The 19,653-nt window shown below is 45.8% G+C and overlaps 1 protein-coding gene across 1 annotated transcript in view; it reads right to left on the bottom strand.

The window, feature by feature from the left end:
• The window catches only part of GNRHR (gonadotropin releasing hormone receptor), a 32,520-nt gene extending 13,236 nt beyond the window's left edge, over nucleotides 1-19,284 (bottom strand). The window contains exon 1 of the mRNA XM_029585262.1: nucleotides 18,760-19,284. Coding sequence (XP_029441122.1) covers nucleotides 18,760-19,284 — 525 coding nt within the window. The remainder of the gene's footprint in view (nucleotides 1-18,759) is intronic.
• Nucleotides 19,285-19,653: the final 369 nt, after the last annotated feature.

Raw genomic sequence — 19,653 nt, 5'->3', positions numbered from 1 at the left:
CGGCCCTATCTAAACCCCCCCCCCACCTTTGTCGGCAAAGTTACGCCTGCTGGAAGCAGGCGTAACTTTGCGTGCGCCGGCCGGCTGCCCCGCTCCATGTTCCGGTCCCGGGGGCTGGTCTGGAGGCCGCGGCCATGCCCCCGGAACGCCCCTGGGCCGAAACCACGCCCACAGCGCCGCCCCCTAAACGTTGTGTCTCGCGCGACACGCCCCCAAAATGCCGCGTCACTCCGGGCACGCCCCCGACACGCCCCTCCATGCAAGCCCCGGGACTTACGTGCGTCCTGGGGCTTGCGCGCGCCACTGAGCCTATGCAAAATAGGCTCGGCGTGTGCAGGGGGGATTTGGGGTAGGTTTTCGGGGGGTACGCGCGTATCCCACGCGCGTACCCCTTTGAAAATCTACCCGATAATTTGCAATTTCAGAACTAAGCCCATGGTCTTGTATGGGAAAACTGCCTGCAGAAAAAGCAAGTGCAAATTTCTGCAGGTATGTTTTACCACAGCAAGTTAGTCAGCTAAATCAATATTTGGGCACTTATCCGGCTAAAGTTTTGCCAGCTAATAAGTTAGTCAGTTAAGTTAGGAGTGTTTCAGGAGCATGACCAGGTGGAGTTGTTAGCTGGCTATGTTGATCAGCTAACTCTGATATTCAGTCTTAGTCCAACAGTTAACATAACTGACTAAGTCTGGTCAGGCCAGAAGTATGGATGATATGGGACATATGAGAGTGATATGTCCTATATCATCATAGAGAGACTTTAGCACACTTCGGTGGAATTTTTATGGCAAACATAGTTGTTCGGGATGTTCTGAGTGAGTGTCTCTCCTTTCTTTGTACAGTGTCTAATTTTTCACAAATAGATGATCTCACTCTGATTAGCACGATTGATTAGCAACTTGGTGTCTGGATGAGTCTGCTGGACTGCTTGGGCCCCCAAATTTCTCTCCTTGACATCTTATTGTGCCTGACAAAAGTCCTGCAAAGTCAATCTTGACACATTAGTGGAGACTACAGACAAAACAGGCTCCCTCTGTCCCTCCCTCTCTTATACACATGCTCCCTCTCTCTAATACACATACACACACCCTCATATAGGCTCCCTCACTCTCTCGCACACACACATCCCCTCATACAGAGCCCTCTCTCTTGCATACACACCCACACAAGCTCCCTTTCTCTCTCACACATACATCCTCACACAGGCTACCTATGTCTCTCTCTCACGCACCCCTTCACACAGGCTCTATCTCACACATGCACAATCCCTTCACACAGACTAGCCCCCTCACATACACACAATCCCTTTTTCATACACACGAGCTCCCAATCTCTCACACACATACACACTCCTTCACAATCTCCTCATATAGGCTCCCTCTCTGAAACCCACACTCAAGCATCCCCCCCATGCGCTCTCTCACCCTCCCCTCCCCCACACCCCCTCCCCCCTCTCACACACATTCTCACCAGCAACTCCCTACCCCCCTTTACCTCCCATGCTCTCTCTCACCCTCCCCTCCCCTCTCACACACACACATTCTCTCTCACCGGCATGCCACAAACGGTGTGTATCCCGTATGTGTTGTGGGACATGTTCCGTTCACGGTGAAGATGAAGGCCCGGCGCGCTGTTCGTGGTGAAAAGGGAAGGCCTCTGAGCCGTGGGACGTGTTCCTGGGAGTTTCCCCAGACGGAAAGGGCAGGAGGCTACCGCATGACCCGATTGGCCATAGTACATGCGGAGGCCTGCTTTCTGGCGACGCTGCTTCTCCTTTGCGGATAGATGACTACGGCCCATTTGCATTGGTTCCTCTTCTTCAGTGTTAGGTATAGGGATGACCTGAGTAGAGGACGTTGAGCGAACCCGTGGGGCACTAGAAGCCACTCTCTTGGTTCCTCTGATCTCCTGGGAACGTTCCCGTAGACGACGGTCTATGTGACCGGCGAGATCAATAAGGAAGTCTAAGGCCCCAGGGAGCTCGTGTGCTGCCAACTCATCTTTAATGCGTGGGCTAAGACCCTCAAGAAATATGGCTCGCAAACAGCCCAGATCGCAGTATAATTCTGATGAAAGATTCCGAAACTTGATGATGTAATCAGTCAGTGATCTGGAACCTTGCTGCAAATGCAAGAGTGTAGATCCGGAGATGGCCTTTTACCCCGGGTCATCAAACACAGTTCGAAAGAGGGCGAGGAAGCCCGGTAGATCATTAAGGATGGGATCTGCACGTTCCCAAAGGGGCGATGCCCAAGCCAATGCTTTTCCATCCAGAAGGGATAAGATATATGTAGTTTTGGAGACTACATCCGGAAAATATGCAGGTTGTAGGGAAAAGTGCTTGTTGCACTGGTTCAAGAAGCCCCTACATAACAAGCGGTCACCTGCAAAATGAGGAGGTGCCGGCAAGGCTGGAAGGGCAGCGCTTGCGTAGCTGGGTCAGGCCTGGCAGGCGTTGGAATGCAATCCAGCCAATTATTCAGTTGATTGACAGCATTAGCCAAAGTCTCTAGGATCTTCTGTTGCTCCATGATCACTGGGCCAGGCCAGGGATGGCCTGAATTGCTGAGACCTGTGCCGAGTCCATGGACTTGGCAATCTGTTAGAATTCTGTTAATATCAGTTAGTACGTGAACCCTGGGCTGAAGTGAGAGGTGGTACCGCCCACGGGGAGGAGCCCCTTGAGTCTCACTGTCGGGAGGCTAGGTCTCAGCTAGGGTTAGACACAGAAGCAATATAGAATCTTTATGAAAGAGATAGAAGCACTACCCATGGAGCGGGGTGTGCCAGAGAGGAGGTCCCACCGACCCAGAGACACAGGGTCGATGGAATAGGAAGTGCCCAGAGAGAATACTTCTGTAGTGTTGGTAGAGGTCTGTGGAGCGGGTACAATGAAGAGGTCTCCTATAGAGATGTTAGTGGCCCGCGGGGCGGGGTACACCAATAGTGTCCTCAGTAGAGATGATAATGACCCGCAGAGTGGGGTATGCTGATGGGGTCCTCTGTAGAGATGACAGCGGTCTGCAGAACAAAGTGCACAGTCGAAGCCCTTGGTGGAGGTGATAATGGCCTGCAGAGCGGGGTACACGGTGAGGGTCTTGGTAGTGGTCTGCAAGGCGGGTATACCTGTGAGATCATCGATAGAGTGGTAAGGGTCCGTAGAGCGGGTACCTCTGAAGGAGTCCTCCGTAGAGATGGTAATGGTCTGCAGCACAGGGTACACCAGGGAGGCACTTGGTAGAACAGGAAGTGATCCGCAGGGCGGAGTACTCACGAAAGAGCAGTGTTGGTTCCAGGGAAGCCCCGGGAAACGGCAGGCAGAGTTCCAGGCGTCAGGCTCTCCGAGGAGCGGATAGCCAGGACGAGAGAGAGATCCCCGAGAAGCGGGTACCTGAGATGTCCACGTCGGTACAGGAACTGGAACGCAGGGTCCTCAGGAAGCGACGCGGAATTAGCAAGGATGAGACTCTTTGCCAAGTCGTCTTTAGGCAGGGCCAGCTGGTTTAAATATCCGAGGGGAATGACGTCATCTGGAGGGGAAACCCCTGAGGTTCCCGCCATGACGTGGATAAGACTGGCCCATGTGCGCATGCGTGCGCCTAGAGGGAATACATATTGGCCTAGTGGAAATATGCCAATATGTATTCTAATTGGGGACCCTTTTGGTGATCAACTTTTAACATTATGAGCAAAACCAGACTTATAATAAGAGCTTTTATGGTAGTGGCTCTTACATTGTGGAATAGATCGTGTGGATGTTAAGTTGGAGTTGACCTATCTCACCTTTCAAACTATTTTCCCTTGAGACTTTTTGGTTTTATGATCTTGGGGATTTAAATCAGGCATTTCTGAAGGATGATGGCAATCGCCCCTTGAATACTGTGTACAATTCTGGTCGCCGCATCTCAAAAAAGATATGTTGCAATGGAGAAGTTACATAGAAGGGCAACCAAAATGATAAAGGGGATGGAACAGCTCCCCTATGAAGAAAGGCTGAAGAGGTTAGGGCTGTTCAGCTTGGAGAAGATACAGCTGAGGGGGGATATGATAGAGGTCTTTAAGATCATGAGAAGTCTTGAACAAATAGATGTGAATCGGTTATTTACACTTTCGGATAATAGAAGGACTAGGGTGTTGTGCGTCCCGGCAGGGCCGGTGCAAGGGTATTAGGCATCCTAGGCAAACCTTACAGTCTGGCGCCCCCACCCCATACACAATTTTAAATTATGCATTTGTAAAATAGTTTACATGAAAAATGACATTCGGAGGTAAAATTAATATTCAAGTTGTTGTGATAATTTCATGCACTGTTGTGATGCCAACAAGAAAACCTTGCATCTTGGAATTCATATGGCATCATACCTATTGTGATATATTTCGGCATGGTCCTCCCGTATCAACACAGTACTATTTGCCAACACTCAAAGAATAACAACCCCACCTATGAAAAAGAATACCACAAATATTACACCAGAATCTAAAATATCAATATACCTCCTATCAGGAAAACAGAACAGGTCAAGCTACTACAGATCCCCACAGAGAAACCACATGCTAAAAGAATGCTTCATCTCAATCTTTGCATGCGGAACACAAACCCTCACCAAATACAGAATAAAGCCACATAAAGTATAAATAGAAATGTGCAGACAAAAACTGAACTGTAAAACGCATCACGCCAGACTCTATACAGTGTAACAATGGAAAAACAAAAATTTCATCATAAGAACATGCCATACTGGGTCAGACCAAAGGTCCATCAAGCCCAGCATCCTGTTTCCAACAGTGGCCCATCCAGGCCATAAGAACCTGGCAAGTACCCAAAAACTAAGTCTATTCCATGTTACCATTGCTAGTAATAGCAGTGGTTGGTTATTATCTAAGTCAACTTAATTAATAGCAGGTAATGGATTTCTTCTCCAAGAACTTATCCAATCCTTTTTTAAACACAGTTATACTAACTGCACTAACCACATCCTCTGGCAACAAATTCCAGAGTTTAATTGTGTGTTGAGTGAAAAAGAACTTTCTCCGATTAGTTTTAAATGTGCCACATGCTAACTTCATGGAGTGCCCCCTAGTCTTTCTATTATCCAAAAGAGTAAATAACTGATTCACATCTACCCGTTCTAGACCTCTCATGATTTTAAACACCTCTATCATATCCCCCCTCAGCTGTCTCTTCTCCAAGCTGAAAAGTCCTAACCTCTTTAGTCTTTCCTCATAGGGGAGCTGTTCCATTCCCTTTATCATTTTGGTCGCCCTTCTCTGTACCTCCTCCATTGCAATTATCTTTTTTGGGATGCGGCGACCAGAATTGTACACAGTATTCAAGGTGCGGTCTCACCATGGCGCGATACAGAGGCAATTTGACATTTTCCGTTTTATTCACCATTCCTTTTCTAAAAATTCCCAACATTCTGTTTGCTTTTTTGACTGCCGCAGTATACTGAACCGACGATTTCAATGTGTTATCCACTATGACGCCTAGATCTCTTTCTTGGGTAGTAGCACCTAATATGGAACCTAACATTGTGTAACTATAGCATGGGTTATTTTTCCCTATATGCATCACCTTGCACTTGTCCACATTAAATTTCATCTGCCATTTTGATGCCCAATTTTCCAGCCTCACAAGGTCTTCCTGCAATTTATCACAATCTGCTTGTGATTTAACTACTCTGAACAATTTTGTATCATCTGCAAATTTGATTACCTCACTTGTCTTATTTCTTTCCAGATCATTTATAAATATATTGAAAAGTAAGGGTCCCAATACAGATCCCTGAGGCACTCCACTGCCCACACCCTTCCACTGAGAAAATTGTCCATTTAATCCTACTGTTTCCTGTCTTTTAGCCAGTTTGTAATCCACGAAAGGACATCGCCACCTATCCCATGACTTTTTATTTTTCCTAGAAGCCTCTCATGAGGAACTTTGTCAAATGCCTTTTGAAAATCCAAGTACACTACATCTACAGGTTCACCTTTATCCACATGTTTATTAACTCCTTCAAAAAAGTGAAGTAGATTTGTGAGGCAAGACTTGCCTTGGGTAAAGCTATGCTGACTTTGTTCCATTAAACCATGTCTTTCTATATGTTCTGTGATTTTGATGTTTAGAATATTTCCACTATTTTTCCTTGCACTGAAGTCAGGCTAACCGGTCTGTAGTTTCCTGGATCGCCGCTGGAGCCCTTTTTAAATATGGGGGTAACATTAGCTATCCTCCAGTCTTCAGGTACAATGGATGATTTTACTGACAGGTTACAAATTTTTACTAATAGGTCTGAAATTTCATTTTTTAGTTGCTTCAGAACTCGGGGGTGTATACCATCCGGTCCAGGTGATTTACTACTCTTAAGTTTGTCAATCAGGTCTACCACAACTTCTAGGTTCACCGTGATTTGGTTCAGTCCATCTGAATCATTACCCATGAAAACCTCGTGAAACAAATCAATAAAATCAAGATATATAAATCATTAATCATAATTATAAAATCTTACAAATAAAATAATTTCAGAACAACTGATGAATAGAATATCCAATAATTAAAGACTCATGCAAATTTTGAAAGCTTTACCAAACACCAATGAAATATTTCAAACAGCAGACACATCACATACTACCCAATAATTAAAATGGTAGTCAATCAAGAAAAATGAACTTAAAAAGCCACCTTTACTTACCCTCTCCAGCAGTTCTCCTAATCCTTTCCCTTGCAGGCCACACCAGAAGCAGCAGTAGCTGCTGAAGCTGTCCTCACAGTCCTCTTCCTTAGGGACCACAACCAGTCTCTTCTCTCTCTCACACACGCACACAAGCACACACATACCAGTCATCTCCCTGATCAGTCTCTCTCACACATACACACGTCACCTCTCTGGCCAGTCTCTCTCAATCACACAATGCTCTCGTTCTCACTTACTTACACACAGGCTTTCAATCACACACATACTCTCTCTATTTCACTTACACACAAGTTCTCAATCACACACATGTTCGATCTCACTTACAAACAGGTTCAATCACACACATGCCCTCTCTCCCAGCCACAAGCATGCTCCATCTCTCTTGCACACATACATTGATACGCACCCTCCCTGACTCACATACACCACACATACAGAAGCACCCTCCCTGTCTCACATACACATTACACTCTCACAGAAGGACTTTGCTTTCAGACTTGCAGCATTTTTCACTATTACTAAAAGTGAAAGTGATGCTCCTAACCGTTAAATAAGAAAACCACATTCCTATCAGAAGGTGAAATGACACCCTTCCTTCAGGTTCTGTCCTCCCAAGGGTCAGCCACCCACACCGTACAGCTTCTCTTGTTTTATGCTTTCAGGCAATAAAGCAAGTGTCTTTCTTCAAACTATCAGTCGTATGATTATTCATGTGGGAGATATAGAACAGAAAGACATCCTTAGTCAGCTTCCCTTTTAAATGGGAAGATTCCAGTCTTAGTCATTTAAAAATATACATTTTCTAAAGGCTTAAAAAAAAAAAAAAAAAAAGCAAAACCGTTTCAGATTGGAACTATTCTAGTTTCATGCTTAAATTATGCTTAAAAAAAACAAAACCCACCTGGCATCAGTATCTTAAATTTGTGATTTTGCTGAGATGAACATTTTAAATACTTTAATTTATTTTTTTGCTTTAGTATTTCTCTCTACTCACTTTGTTAAATTTTATTTTCCAGAAGAGGGATGCTTAAAATTCAGTAATTTCATCTTTCATCCAACTTTTCAAAAGTTGCGCTACCAGCACAAAAGTTGAGGTATATGTATTATCACATTTCATTTTTTTAAACTGGCAGATTCCTTTCTCACATACACATCACATACACCCACACAGAAGCTCCATTCCTTTCTCACATGCACACACACAGAAACAAGATCGGCACAGCCAGTCTAGCTGATCACGTGGCCGAAAAAAGGAAGATCAGTGCAGCCAGAGACCAGGCGCTGAGACTTAGGGGGTGCCACAGCAGGCAGCCAGCCCCCGACTCGCCCTGCCTTCCCCCAGTGCCACCCTCCCGATGCTCCACTGGTGGTCCAGCGGAGGGCCAGGGAGAGATCTGCCGCTCCCGGGGCCTTGGCTGCCACTAACCAAAATGGCACCGGTGGTCACATGGTAGGGGCTAAAGGTCACTGGCGCCATTTTGCTTAGTGGCAGCCGAAGCCCCGGGAGCGGCAGATTGCTCCCAGGCCCCCCCTGGACCCCCCCCCCTGGACCAGCAGGGGGGGGGCGTCGGGAGGGTGGCACTGGGGGGGTGGCAGGGCGAGTCAAGGGCTGGCAGAATTTTGAAAGGGCACTTTTTGCCCTTTCAAAATTCTGCTGCCTGCCAAGGGGCCCCCTAAGTCTGCGCGCCCTAGGCACAGGCCTAGCTCGCCTAGTGGTTCCTCAGGCCCTGCGTCCCGGATGCGTGGGTGCTGCGATAGGGCCTGTTCACCTCGTGCTACCCTCCACAAGTGCTGGCCTGGCTGCTGCCGCTAACCTTCAGCATTCCTGTCGCTCACTACGGCCTTCCTCAGCGTCCTCATCCCTGCAGGCCTTGCAGTGGAGCTCCCGACAGGGCTCTGCGTCTTCAGCCGTCTCGGCCCCATCCCTAGGCACCGCATGGCCGACATCCAGTCTTTTAAAGGGACAAGTGCGAGAAACCCGAGGGAGGCGCGTTCGAATGAAATCACCGGAGACCTGTATATAAGGCAGGGCTCAGTCTCCTGATCCCTGTCTTGGCAATCGGGTCGAAACCGTTGGTGTGTTAGTTTGCCTCGTGTGTTCCAGTGTTCTCCTGTTCCAGTGTCTCCTGTTCCAGCATCTCCTCATTCCAGCGTTCCCTGTGTCTCCATGTGTTCCTGTATCTTTCTCAGGTAGTACCTCTTCGGACTGACCTTTGGTACTGACCTCTGCCTGCCTGACCATTCTTCTGTCCACTGCCTGGATGACCTCTGCCTGCCTGACCATTCTTCTGTCTGCCGCCTGGAACTGACCCTGGTATTGACCCCTGTTTTGGCTGACTTCTCCTGGACTGATACTCTGGCTCTGACCCTTGCACTTCACTCTTCTGGCCTACTGTGACCATCAGACCAACCCGCTTGGAACCTAACCGCGGCTTCCACTTGACTAGACCCGCAGGCGCTGCCTGTCATGTCTGGAGGACCTTCCTGAACTGTTGCCTCCCTGAGGTCTCTGGAGCTTCCAGTTCGGGTCTAGTCCATCCACTCTGCATCAGCCGCGCACCCTTGCTCGTGGTGGGCACACCCCTCCGCTACCTCTCCGGGAGACCACCTGAGGCCCACCTAAGTCTAGGCGGTCCGGGTACCAAAGGGCTCAACCTGCGGAAACCCCGGACTGTTATTGGTGAAGCTCCAGTTAGCCTCTATCTCCTTGTGTGCTCTGCCTCCTGGTGGCTGGCTCTGGATCTGACCAGAGGGCCATACCAATCCCTCACCAGGCCAAGGGTTCACCTCCAGTGCAACAGGTTGCCAAGGCCATGGACTCGGCGGAGTCTCCTGTCTTGTAGGCCATCCCGGTCTTGTCACTCGTGTCCGAGAACAACAACAGATCATGGAAGCACTGGCTTCTTCTGTGGAGAAAATACGTTCCCATTTGGAACAATCTGTCATGGCCAACTCAGGGGGTCTTGCCCACACCTTACCCTCATGGGCACCGCTGGTCCTCCCAGCTCCACTTCATTTTAATGGAGATCCACGCCTTTGTTGAGGCTTCATAAATCAATGTTATATGCAGTTTTCACTGCGACCCTCGCTGTTTCCTGATGAAGCAACTAAGATCACATTCATCCTTTCGCGCCTTGAGGGGAAGGCCCTGGCATGGGCTTCCCCACTTTGGGAGCGTTCCAACACTATCCTTCGCCAGCTTCCTCAGTTCATCTCCGTTTTCCGATGTACCTTCGAGGACCCATGCCGACAGGCGGTCGCTGGCCACCATCTACTCCACCTCCGTCAAGGCTCGCACTTGCTCGCTGAATATACAGTGGAGTTTAGAAAACTAGCTACTGAGTTAGGTTGGCAAGAAGACTGCTTGTGGGCACTCTACCTCGAGGGACTGTCTCCTGCCCTTAAGCATGAACTGGCCGCCCGCGAGATCCCAGCATCTCTGGAAAACTTGATCTCCCTGGTCGGTAGAATTGACTACCGTCTCCAACAACAACATCAGGAAGGAAGGGTTCTCTGATCTCCTGCCCTACGATCATCCTGTGCAGTGACTCCTCCGTTGAAGGCCTTCCCGGCGGCTCCTCAGTCACTGAAGAGTCCATGCAAATCAATCGCGGCCTCTTGACTCCAGAAGAACGTCTCTGATGCAGAAAAGCAGGTCTGTGCTTATACTGCGGCGGTCCCAGACACCTTCTTCAGACTTGCCCTGTGTGTCCAGGAAACTCCAAAGCCTGAGCCTGACGGGGGTCCTGAGCTTGGGCACTACTGTTTCTGGCCCTCAACTATTGCTCCCTATTTGCCTCCTTAGGGAATCACGTTCTTTCGCTACCACCGCCCTCGTGGACACTGGGGCGAGTGGAAATTTTATTATGGAAGATATCATCACGCTTCTCCAGATACCGGTCCAACCACTGGAGGTACCACTCTGTATCACCTTGATTCAGGGAGAGCATCTTCCCAGTCATATCACTCACCATACCATGACCATTCGCCTCACCGTTGGAACCCTCCATAACGAGGAAATCTCTCTCCTGATCCTGAAACGATCCACGCACCCCGTAGTCCTTGGACTTCCCTGGCTCCAGTTACATGCACCCCACTTTGACTGGCAATCCCTGCAACTAACTCAGTGGGGCCCTCAATGTCAAACCCGCTGTTTACGACAAGTGTCTCCATCTGTGACCGTTCTAAACTCTACAACCCTTCCTGGGTTACCTGCCCCATACTCAGAATTCAAAGATGTGTTCTCCAAACAAAACGCAGACATCCTGTCTCCACTCTGAGAGTTTAACTGCCCCATAGAACTTCTACCCGGAACCATGCCTCCCAAAGGCAGACCCTATCCCCTTTCACTTCCTGAGACACAACCAATGTCAGCTATCCCCTTTCACTTCCTGAAACACAAGCAAAGTCAGTACATTAAGGAGAATTTGGATAAAGGATTAATAAGACCCTCTAATTCCTCGGCAGGAGCCAGGTTCTTTCTCGTAAAGAAGAAGGATGGCAGCTTGACCTTGCATAGACTACAGGGGGTTTGAACGCAGTAACTCGTAAGGACCGTTATCCTCTGCCACTTATTAGTGAACTATAACGTGGCCGACGTCCAGTCTTTTAAAGAGACAAGCACGGGAAACCCGAGGGAAGCGCTTTCGGATGACATCACCAGAGCCCTATATATAAGGCAGGGCTCAGTCTCCTGATCCCTGCCTTGGCAATCGGGTCGACACCGTTGGTGTGTTAGTTTGCCTCGTGTGTTCCAGCGTTCTCCTGTTCCAGTGTCTCCTCATTCCAGCATCTCCTCGTTCCAGCGTTCCTTGTGTCTCCGTGTGTTCCTGTATCCTTCTCAGGTAGTGAAAAATAATTACTAGCTGTATAGAATATGTAACAAGTTGATCATGATGTATATTGGAAATAAACTGTATATAGATCTAACTATAGAGATAAGACCTCAGTTTTGGCAAGAGATCTGAATTAACAGAAACTTCTGTGGCCAATAGGTCCAATCATCGGTCTTGTAATCTCTAATATAAATTTATTAATTTTATAAAATTATTTTAATTGTGAACAGTTGCTATAAAGCATACTATCTTTTTGTTTTGATTTTTAATTTTTTAAAATTGACACGAATGAGGCAACAGTGTGGTTAATTTTAGGTAAATTGTTTGAACACTTTTTTCAATTGTTAATGGAATTGATATGAATCATTCAATGTTTCCTCTTGTTTAAAGATTTAAATGAACTGACATACGGCATAACACTTATCTTAATTCAATGAATTTGATGATCAATGAATTTGATGATCACTGGCATTGCAGATAGTTTGTTCACTTTGTGCTGCCGTATAGGGACCCGAAGGGTCTGAAAACCGCCGCCGGGTCCCTATACGGCAGCACAAAGTGAACAAACTATCTGCAATGCCAGTGATCATCAAATTCATTGAATTAAGATAAATGTTATGCCGTATATTAACATTGTCGGGAAAAAGACTTTATGAGAAGAGACGGGGTGAATTATACCGTCCGTCCTGCTATTAATTATAAGACTGAAATTTCAATGTTCAAGTTGCATCACATTTATGGTTGAATAAGATTCCGCCACAAATTTTGAGGCATTCTGAGGCACAAAGCGATTGAATTAGCTTGTAACAGCTTTACCAGCTTATTTTTGTGGTTTACATATTGAGTCATTCAGCAATTAATTTAAGATCATCGAGTTGTTGGAACATTAACATTGTTACTTTACTGGGACAATTGAACATAGTAAGATTACAACTATTTGTTGATGGAGTAAAAGAATCGCTACTTCATCTTCCTAAAGTTACAAAGTTGCCAAACAACAACATCATGTTTTTACTCTTTGAAACGTGTCAGTTCATTTAAATCTTTAAACAAGAGGAAACATTGAATGATTCATATCAATTCCATTAACAATTGAAAAAAGTGTTCAAACAATTTACCTAAAATTAACCACACTGTTGCCTCATTCGTGTCAATTTTAAAAAATTAAAAATCAAAACAAAAAGATAGTATGCTTTATAGCAACTGTTCACAATTAAAATAATTTTATAAAATTAATAAATTTATATTAGAGATTACAAGACCGATGATTGGACCTATTGGCCACAGAAGTTTCTGTTAATTCAGATCTCTTGCCAAAACTGAGGTCTTATCTCTATAGTTAGATCTATATACAGTTTATTTCCAATATACATCATGATCAACTTGTTACATATTCTATACAGCTAGTCATTATTTTTCACACAATTGCATACTAGCTATATCCCTTATTTTGTTGTCCTTCTCAGGTAGTACCTCTTTGGACTGACCTTTGGTACTGACCTCTGTGTGCCTGCCCATTCTCCTGTCCGCCGCTTGGAACTGACCTCTGCCTGCCTGATCATTCTTCTGTCTGCTGTCTGGAACTGACCACTGCCTGCCTGAACATTTTCCTGCCTGCCTTCTGGAACTGACCCTGGTATTGACCCTTGCTTTGGCTGACTTCTCCTGGACTGATACTCTGGCTCTGACCCTTGCGCTTCACTCGGACACTCTCTTCTGACCTACTGTAACCATCAGATCAACCCGCTTGGAAACTAACCGCAGCTTCCACTTGACTAGACCCGCAGGCGCTGCTTGTCATGCCTGGAGGACTTTCCTGAACTGTTGCCTCCCTGAGATCTCTGGAGCTTCCAGTTCAGGTCTAGTCCATCCACTCTGCATCAGCTGCGAACTCTTGCTTGTGGTGGGCACGCCCCTCCACTACCTCTCCGGGAGACCACCTGAGGCCCACCTAAGTCCAGGTGGTCCAGGTACCCAAGGGCTCAACCTGTGGAAACCCCGAACTGTTATTGGTGAAGCTCCAGTTAGCTTCTGTCTCCTTGTGTGCTCCGCCTCCTAGTGGCAGGCACTCTCTGGGTCTGACCAGAGGGCTGTACCAATCCTGCACCAGGCCAAGGGTTCACCTCCAGCGCAACATAGGGGGCATTCCATGAAGTTAGCAAGTAGCATATTTAAGACTAATCGAAGAAAATTCTTTTTCATCAATACACAGTTAAGATCTGGAATTTGTTGCCAGAGGATGTGGTTAGTGCAGTTAGTGTAGCTCGGTTCAAAAAAGGTTTGGATAAGTTCTTGGAGGAGAAGTCCATTAACGGCTATTAACCAAGTTTACTTAGGGAATAGCCACTGCTATTAATTGCATCAGTAGCATGGGATCTTCTTGGTGTTTGGGTAATTGCCAGGTTCTTGTGGCCTGGTTTGGCCTCTGTTGGAAACAGGATGCTGGGCTGACAGACCCTTGGTCTGACCCAGCATGGCAATTTATGTTCTTATGTTTTTGTTGTTTTTAGATGTTTGTAGTTTTATGTTTCCTTGCTGCTTTATTATGGCTTTTGCTGTTTTAAAAATCGTGATTTATTTATGATTCATTTTTTGTTATTTGAAATGTGAATTTTGTAATTCAGCTTTTATTGTGTCTTTGTACAATGCTTTAGGCAGCCTAGACAGGTGGTTTAGAAATATTTTAAATAAATCATTTACTCTACTCTTAAATTTAAGAAACACAGAAACATGATAGCAGAAAAAGACCATAAGGTCTGTCTTGTCTGCCCATTCACAACAATTACTTAGCTCTGTAATCCCTACTAACTATCCAGGGATCCCCTGAGCTTTTCTCCTGCTTTCTTTAATTATATTCACTTGAATTTCTCCACTACTTTTACTGAGAGGCTGTTTTATATATCCACCACTCTCTCTGTAAAGAAATATTTCCTTAGATTACTCCTGAGTCTATCCCTTTTACCCTCCTCCTCCCATGACCCCTTGTTCCAGAGCCTCCTTTCTGTTGGAAGAGTCCTACCTCCTGTGCATTGATACCTTGGATGTTTTAAATTCTTTATCATTTATTTATTTATTTATAATTTTTTCTATACCGATATTCTTTGTTACATCATATCGGTTTACAGTATAATAGGTGGAAATTACATCGAACAGGTCAGGGGAAGGGATAAATAGGAACAAGAATAAGAAAAGTTACAGGAGGTCGGTCAAACATCAAAATTAAATAACAGAAGGAAGTGTAAGTGTCGTATAAGAATACTAATAGTTATAGTTGTAACAAGATTGTAATATAATTATGTACAAGGTTCAGCTAAGTTGTAGCAAGATTAATTACATACAAGGCTCAGATAAGGGAGGCATGTCGAGTAGAGGGGGAGGGGAAGCTGGACTTATTGAGTGTACGCTTGTTTGAAAAGCCATGTTTTTAGATTAGCTCCGAATTTGGAGGGACATGTTTCGAGCCGTAGGTTCGTTGGTAAAGAGTTCCAGAGAGAAGGTCCAGCTATGGAGATGGCGCATTCCCTTGTGGAAGTGAGGTGAGCTTGTTTAAGGGTGGGCACGTGAAGGGTTCCATTATTGGAAGCTCTGGTGAGGCGCTTCGAACGTTTAGATTGGAAAGGTTCTTCGAGCCAACTGGAGTTGTGAAGGTGTAAGGCTTTATGGATTACGGTGAGGGTTTTGAAGACAATACGGGATTGGATAGGGAGCCAGTGCAAGTCTCTGAGAATGGGTGTGATGTGGTCGTATTTACGGGCATTGGATAGGGTTCTCGCTTTTGCGTTCTGCAGCAGTTGTAATGGTTTCATGGTAGTGGAGGGGAGGCCTAGGAAAATCGAGTTGCAGTAGTCAAGTTTTGGGGCAAGGATGGCTTGGATGATGGTGCGGAAGTCACAGTGTTCAGTAGGGGCTTTAGTTTTTTTTATCACCTTGAGTTTGAAATAGCCTTTGAGTATTTTATTGATATGTTTTTTTAGGCTTAATTGCTGATCTATTTGTACCCCAAGATTGCGTGCACATGGTTGCATTAAATGGGCATTAAATGCTGGGTCATTTGTAAGGGTAGGATTGGGGGGAATATGTTGTGAAATGAGGAGCAGTTCTGTTTTTGAGGAGTTGAGGGCAAGATGGAGATTGGTGAGGAGGGTGTTTATGGAGGCGAGGCAGTTTTTCTAGCGTTCGAGGGCATTGGTTAGTGAGTCGCTTATAGGGATAATGATTTGAACATCATCTGCGTAGAGGTAGAATTTGAGGCCCAGATCTGAAAGAAGGTGGCAGAGGGGGGTGATGTAGATATTGAAAAGGGTAGATGAGAGGGAGGATCCTTGGGGAACTCCTTGGGACAGGGCATGGTGGGAGGATTCGGCATTGCCTATCTTGACAGAGTATTCTCTGTTGGAAAGATAAGAGGTGAACCAGCGGAGTGCGTTGCCTGAGAGGCCAATGTCATTTAGGCTGGAGAGGAGTTGAGTGTGGCTTACTGTATCGAATGCAGCAGAAATGTCTAGTAGGGCCAGGATGAAGCATTGTCCTTGGTCCAGGCCTCTGATGAGATGATCAGAGAAGGAGGGTAGCAGAGCTTCTGTATTAAGGTGCTTACGAAAGCCGAATTGAGAAGGATGGAGTAAATTATTTTCTTCAAGGTAGTCGGTTAGTTGGGAGTTGACCACTTTTTCCATTATTTTTGGGATGAATGGGAGGTTGGAGATGGGCCTATAGTTGGCTGGGTCTTGTGGGTCTAGTGAGGGTTTTTTGAGAAGGGGTTTGATGATCACATGCTTGAGGGAATTAGGGACAATGCCTGCAGAGAGGGAGCTGTTGATTATGGTAGCTAAAGGTTTGGCTATGGTATCAGGTATCGTAAGAAGGGCTTTAGTTGGTATGGTGTCTGAGGGGTGGGAGGCATGCTTGTTCTTTTTGAGGATAGAGGCAATTTCAATTGAAGAGGTGAGCTCCAGAGAGTCAAGGGTGGTAGATGAAAGATGAAGGTCCTGTATAAGACGTGGGGGGTTGGGAGGGAATCTAAGAAGGATATTTGAAATTTTGTTGTTGAAATATTGGGCTAGAAGTTCATTTTTGTTCTTAGCTTCGTTGTCAGGAATGACAACAAAGCTTCTCTAGGGTATACATGTTTAGATCTCCATGTCTGTCCCCATATCCTTTATAACGAAGGCTGTTGACCATTTTAGTATCCATTCTTTGGATCATTTCCATCTGGTTTATATCCTTTTGAAGGTGCGGACTCCAGAATTATACCCAGCATTCCAAATGAAATCTCACAGTGACTTATATAGGGCAATATCACCTCCTTGTATTCTCTGACCATTTCGTTCCCTATGCAGCCAAGCATCCTTCTAGCTTTTGATGTTGCCTTATCCACTTTAAGATCTTCAGATTTATTTATGTATATGCCACTTAAACCAGAGCCCTAAGTGGCATACAGATCAATATAGATAAAATTCAGAACATTGAACATATACAGATATGATCACCCCCATATATTGCACCTCTCCCTTGAGTTTCTGCAGCCCAAACGCATGACTCTGCATTTTTTAGCATTGAGTCTTAGTTGTTAGTTTCTAGACCATTCCTAAAACTTCACTAAATCCCTCCTCATTTTATCTACATGTTCACTCTGCATCCGACGCGGTCGGTCGCTGAGTTTACTGGCATCGGTCTTCATAACTCGGAGGTCTGCCGAGTTATTTATTTTTTTATTTTTTATTTAAGAGAAGAAGTTCAGAAAAGCAGTTTTTTCTGCTTTTCTGTACTTCTTTTACCTGCACTCAGCTATTAACGCCTGCTCCAGGCGTGAATGAGTAATAGCCTCATTCATATGCATTTGCATGTGATGAGTGGTATTACATTCACTCTGCATCCGACGCGGGTTATATAGGCGCTAATCCCCCTATTGCATTAGGGAGTGGATTAGCGCCTATTTAACCCGTGTCGGAGTGCGGGTTATACAGTGCGCTCGGCTGAGCGCACTATATAGCATCTGCCCCTTTGAGCGTGCTCAATCCAGATTATAAAGGGGAGCATTGGCCAATCTCAAAAACAAGGAGAATGGCCAACACCTGGGGAGGATCTAAAAATGAAAAACTCTCCCAACAGATGGAAAATATTTGGTTGCAGATTTTGATATCATCCACAAAAAGACAAACCATTCCAGATTAGGGATGTGAATCGTTTTTTGACGATTTAAAATATCGTCCGATATTTTTTAAATTGTCAAAAATCGTTAGAGTGCGATACAATAGAAATTCCGATTTATCGTGAAAAATCGTTAATCAGGTTTGTGTCCACTAACGGGAGTTATTTGGGGGAGGGCGGGAAAACCGGCACACCAAAACAACCCCTAAACCCACCCCGACCCTTTAAAGCTAATCCCTTACCTTCCCCCACCCTCCCAAACCCCCCCAAAACGTTTTGAAATCACCTGGTGGTCCAGTGGAAGTCCCGGGACCGATCGCCCGCTCTCAGGCCATCGGCTGCCACTAATAAAAATGGCGCCGATGGCCCCATAAAAAAAAAACTCACCCCGACCCTTTAAAACTGACCCCTTAGCCTCCTCCACCCTCCCGACCCCCCCCCCCCCCCCCAAAAAAAAACATTTTAAAATTACCTGGTGGTCCAGTGGGGCACCGGGAGCGATCTCCCGCTCTCGGGCCGTCAGCTGCCACTAATAAAAATGGCGCCGATGGCCCTTTGCCCTTACCATGTGACAGGGTATCCGTGCCAATGGCCGGCCCCTGTCACATGGTAGGAGCACTGGATATTTTTACTCAGAAGACTGTAGTTAAATGTTCTTGTTCATGCAAAATCTATTATTATAAATGCATAATTTTTAATTGTGTGTGGCGAGGGTGTGACCCAGGGGGGACGGGGGACTCTAGGTTTTACCTAGGGCACCTAATTCCCTGACCTCGGGTCCCCACAGCCAGCTGGGTTTTCAGGATATCTCACATGAATATGCATGAGATTAATCTGCATGCACTGGAGAACTCAGCAAATACAAATTTATCTCATGATATTATTCTTTATGGATATCCTGAAAACCCAACTGTCCCTGGACAGGTTTGGGAAGCTCTGTACTAGGCTGTCAGATGTATTTCAGTCAGTCTTAACAAACTGTGCCATGTTCATGAACTTCCTTTACTTTTTCAGTGCAAGGTTTTCCTACACATTTATTATACTTTGCTCATATAATGAAATATAAAGTGACCTTTGCTTACCTGTGGCCCTGCAAGGAGCACACTGAGACCCCAAGCTAAGCCAAGCATGTTCCTACCAATCCTAGAGTTGCTTTTTGCCATGAGGGGTCTGGTGATAGCGAGACAGCGATCCAAGCTGATCACCACCACCATAAAAGCAGGGGCATACATAGAGAAGAGCTTCAGGAAGCTGAGGACCTTGCACAGGAGCTCTCCTGCATACCACTGGACTGTAAGGTTCCAAATGCCGTCCAGGGGCATGATCACTAGCGTCTCTAGCAGGTTGGCCAGCATTAGATGCTTTAGCAGTGTCTTCATCCTGGAGGACCTTTTACTCTGCTCCTGACCCATTCTTCGCCGGAGCTTCAACAGGAAGGATGTATTTAGGATTGCTGAAACCAGGAGAAAGAAGAAAGTGGCTGTAGCTCGGATCTTGCCTGAGATGGTCAGGGTGGGCAGGGCGGCATGCCCTTGTGTCTGAAGAAAACTGCTGTTGGCAGCCCAGCAGCAGTTTTTGTCCTGTTCAGGGTTAAAGACACTTGCCATGGTTAAACAGGAGCTCTGAGCAAATGGTTCTTGATGTTTTTGCAAAGTTGCTGATATGCTAATACCTGCACTTAAAGCTCTTCACCTAAGTGACAGAGTTGTCCTTGATTTTCTGTTTCTCTTTTTTCTTACGTCAGCTGATGTTTCCAGGATACGGTGGGATGTTACCTTTAAATATCAAGGTGAACTTTTTTTTTTTTATCTAGAACAAATAATTCTGAACGCTTACTTGGGGGTGAAAATGAAGCAAAGTGCCATGCCTGAGCAAATGATCTCTGATATCCATTTAAATATTGTATAACTGACTGCAGTATAGTTTTATAGAGCCTTTCATATACTATCCTGAATGTATACCTTAGTGGAAAACTT

Source organism: Rhinatrema bivittatum, chromosome 1 (genome assembly GCF_901001135.1).
Source record: "Rhinatrema bivittatum chromosome 1, aRhiBiv1.1, whole genome shotgun sequence".
Classification (NCBI taxonomy): domain Eukaryota; kingdom Metazoa; phylum Chordata; class Amphibia; order Gymnophiona; family Rhinatrematidae; genus Rhinatrema; species Rhinatrema bivittatum.
The sequence above is the reverse complement of the archived record's forward strand: the minus strand, read 5'-3'. Positions and strand labels throughout refer to the sequence as shown.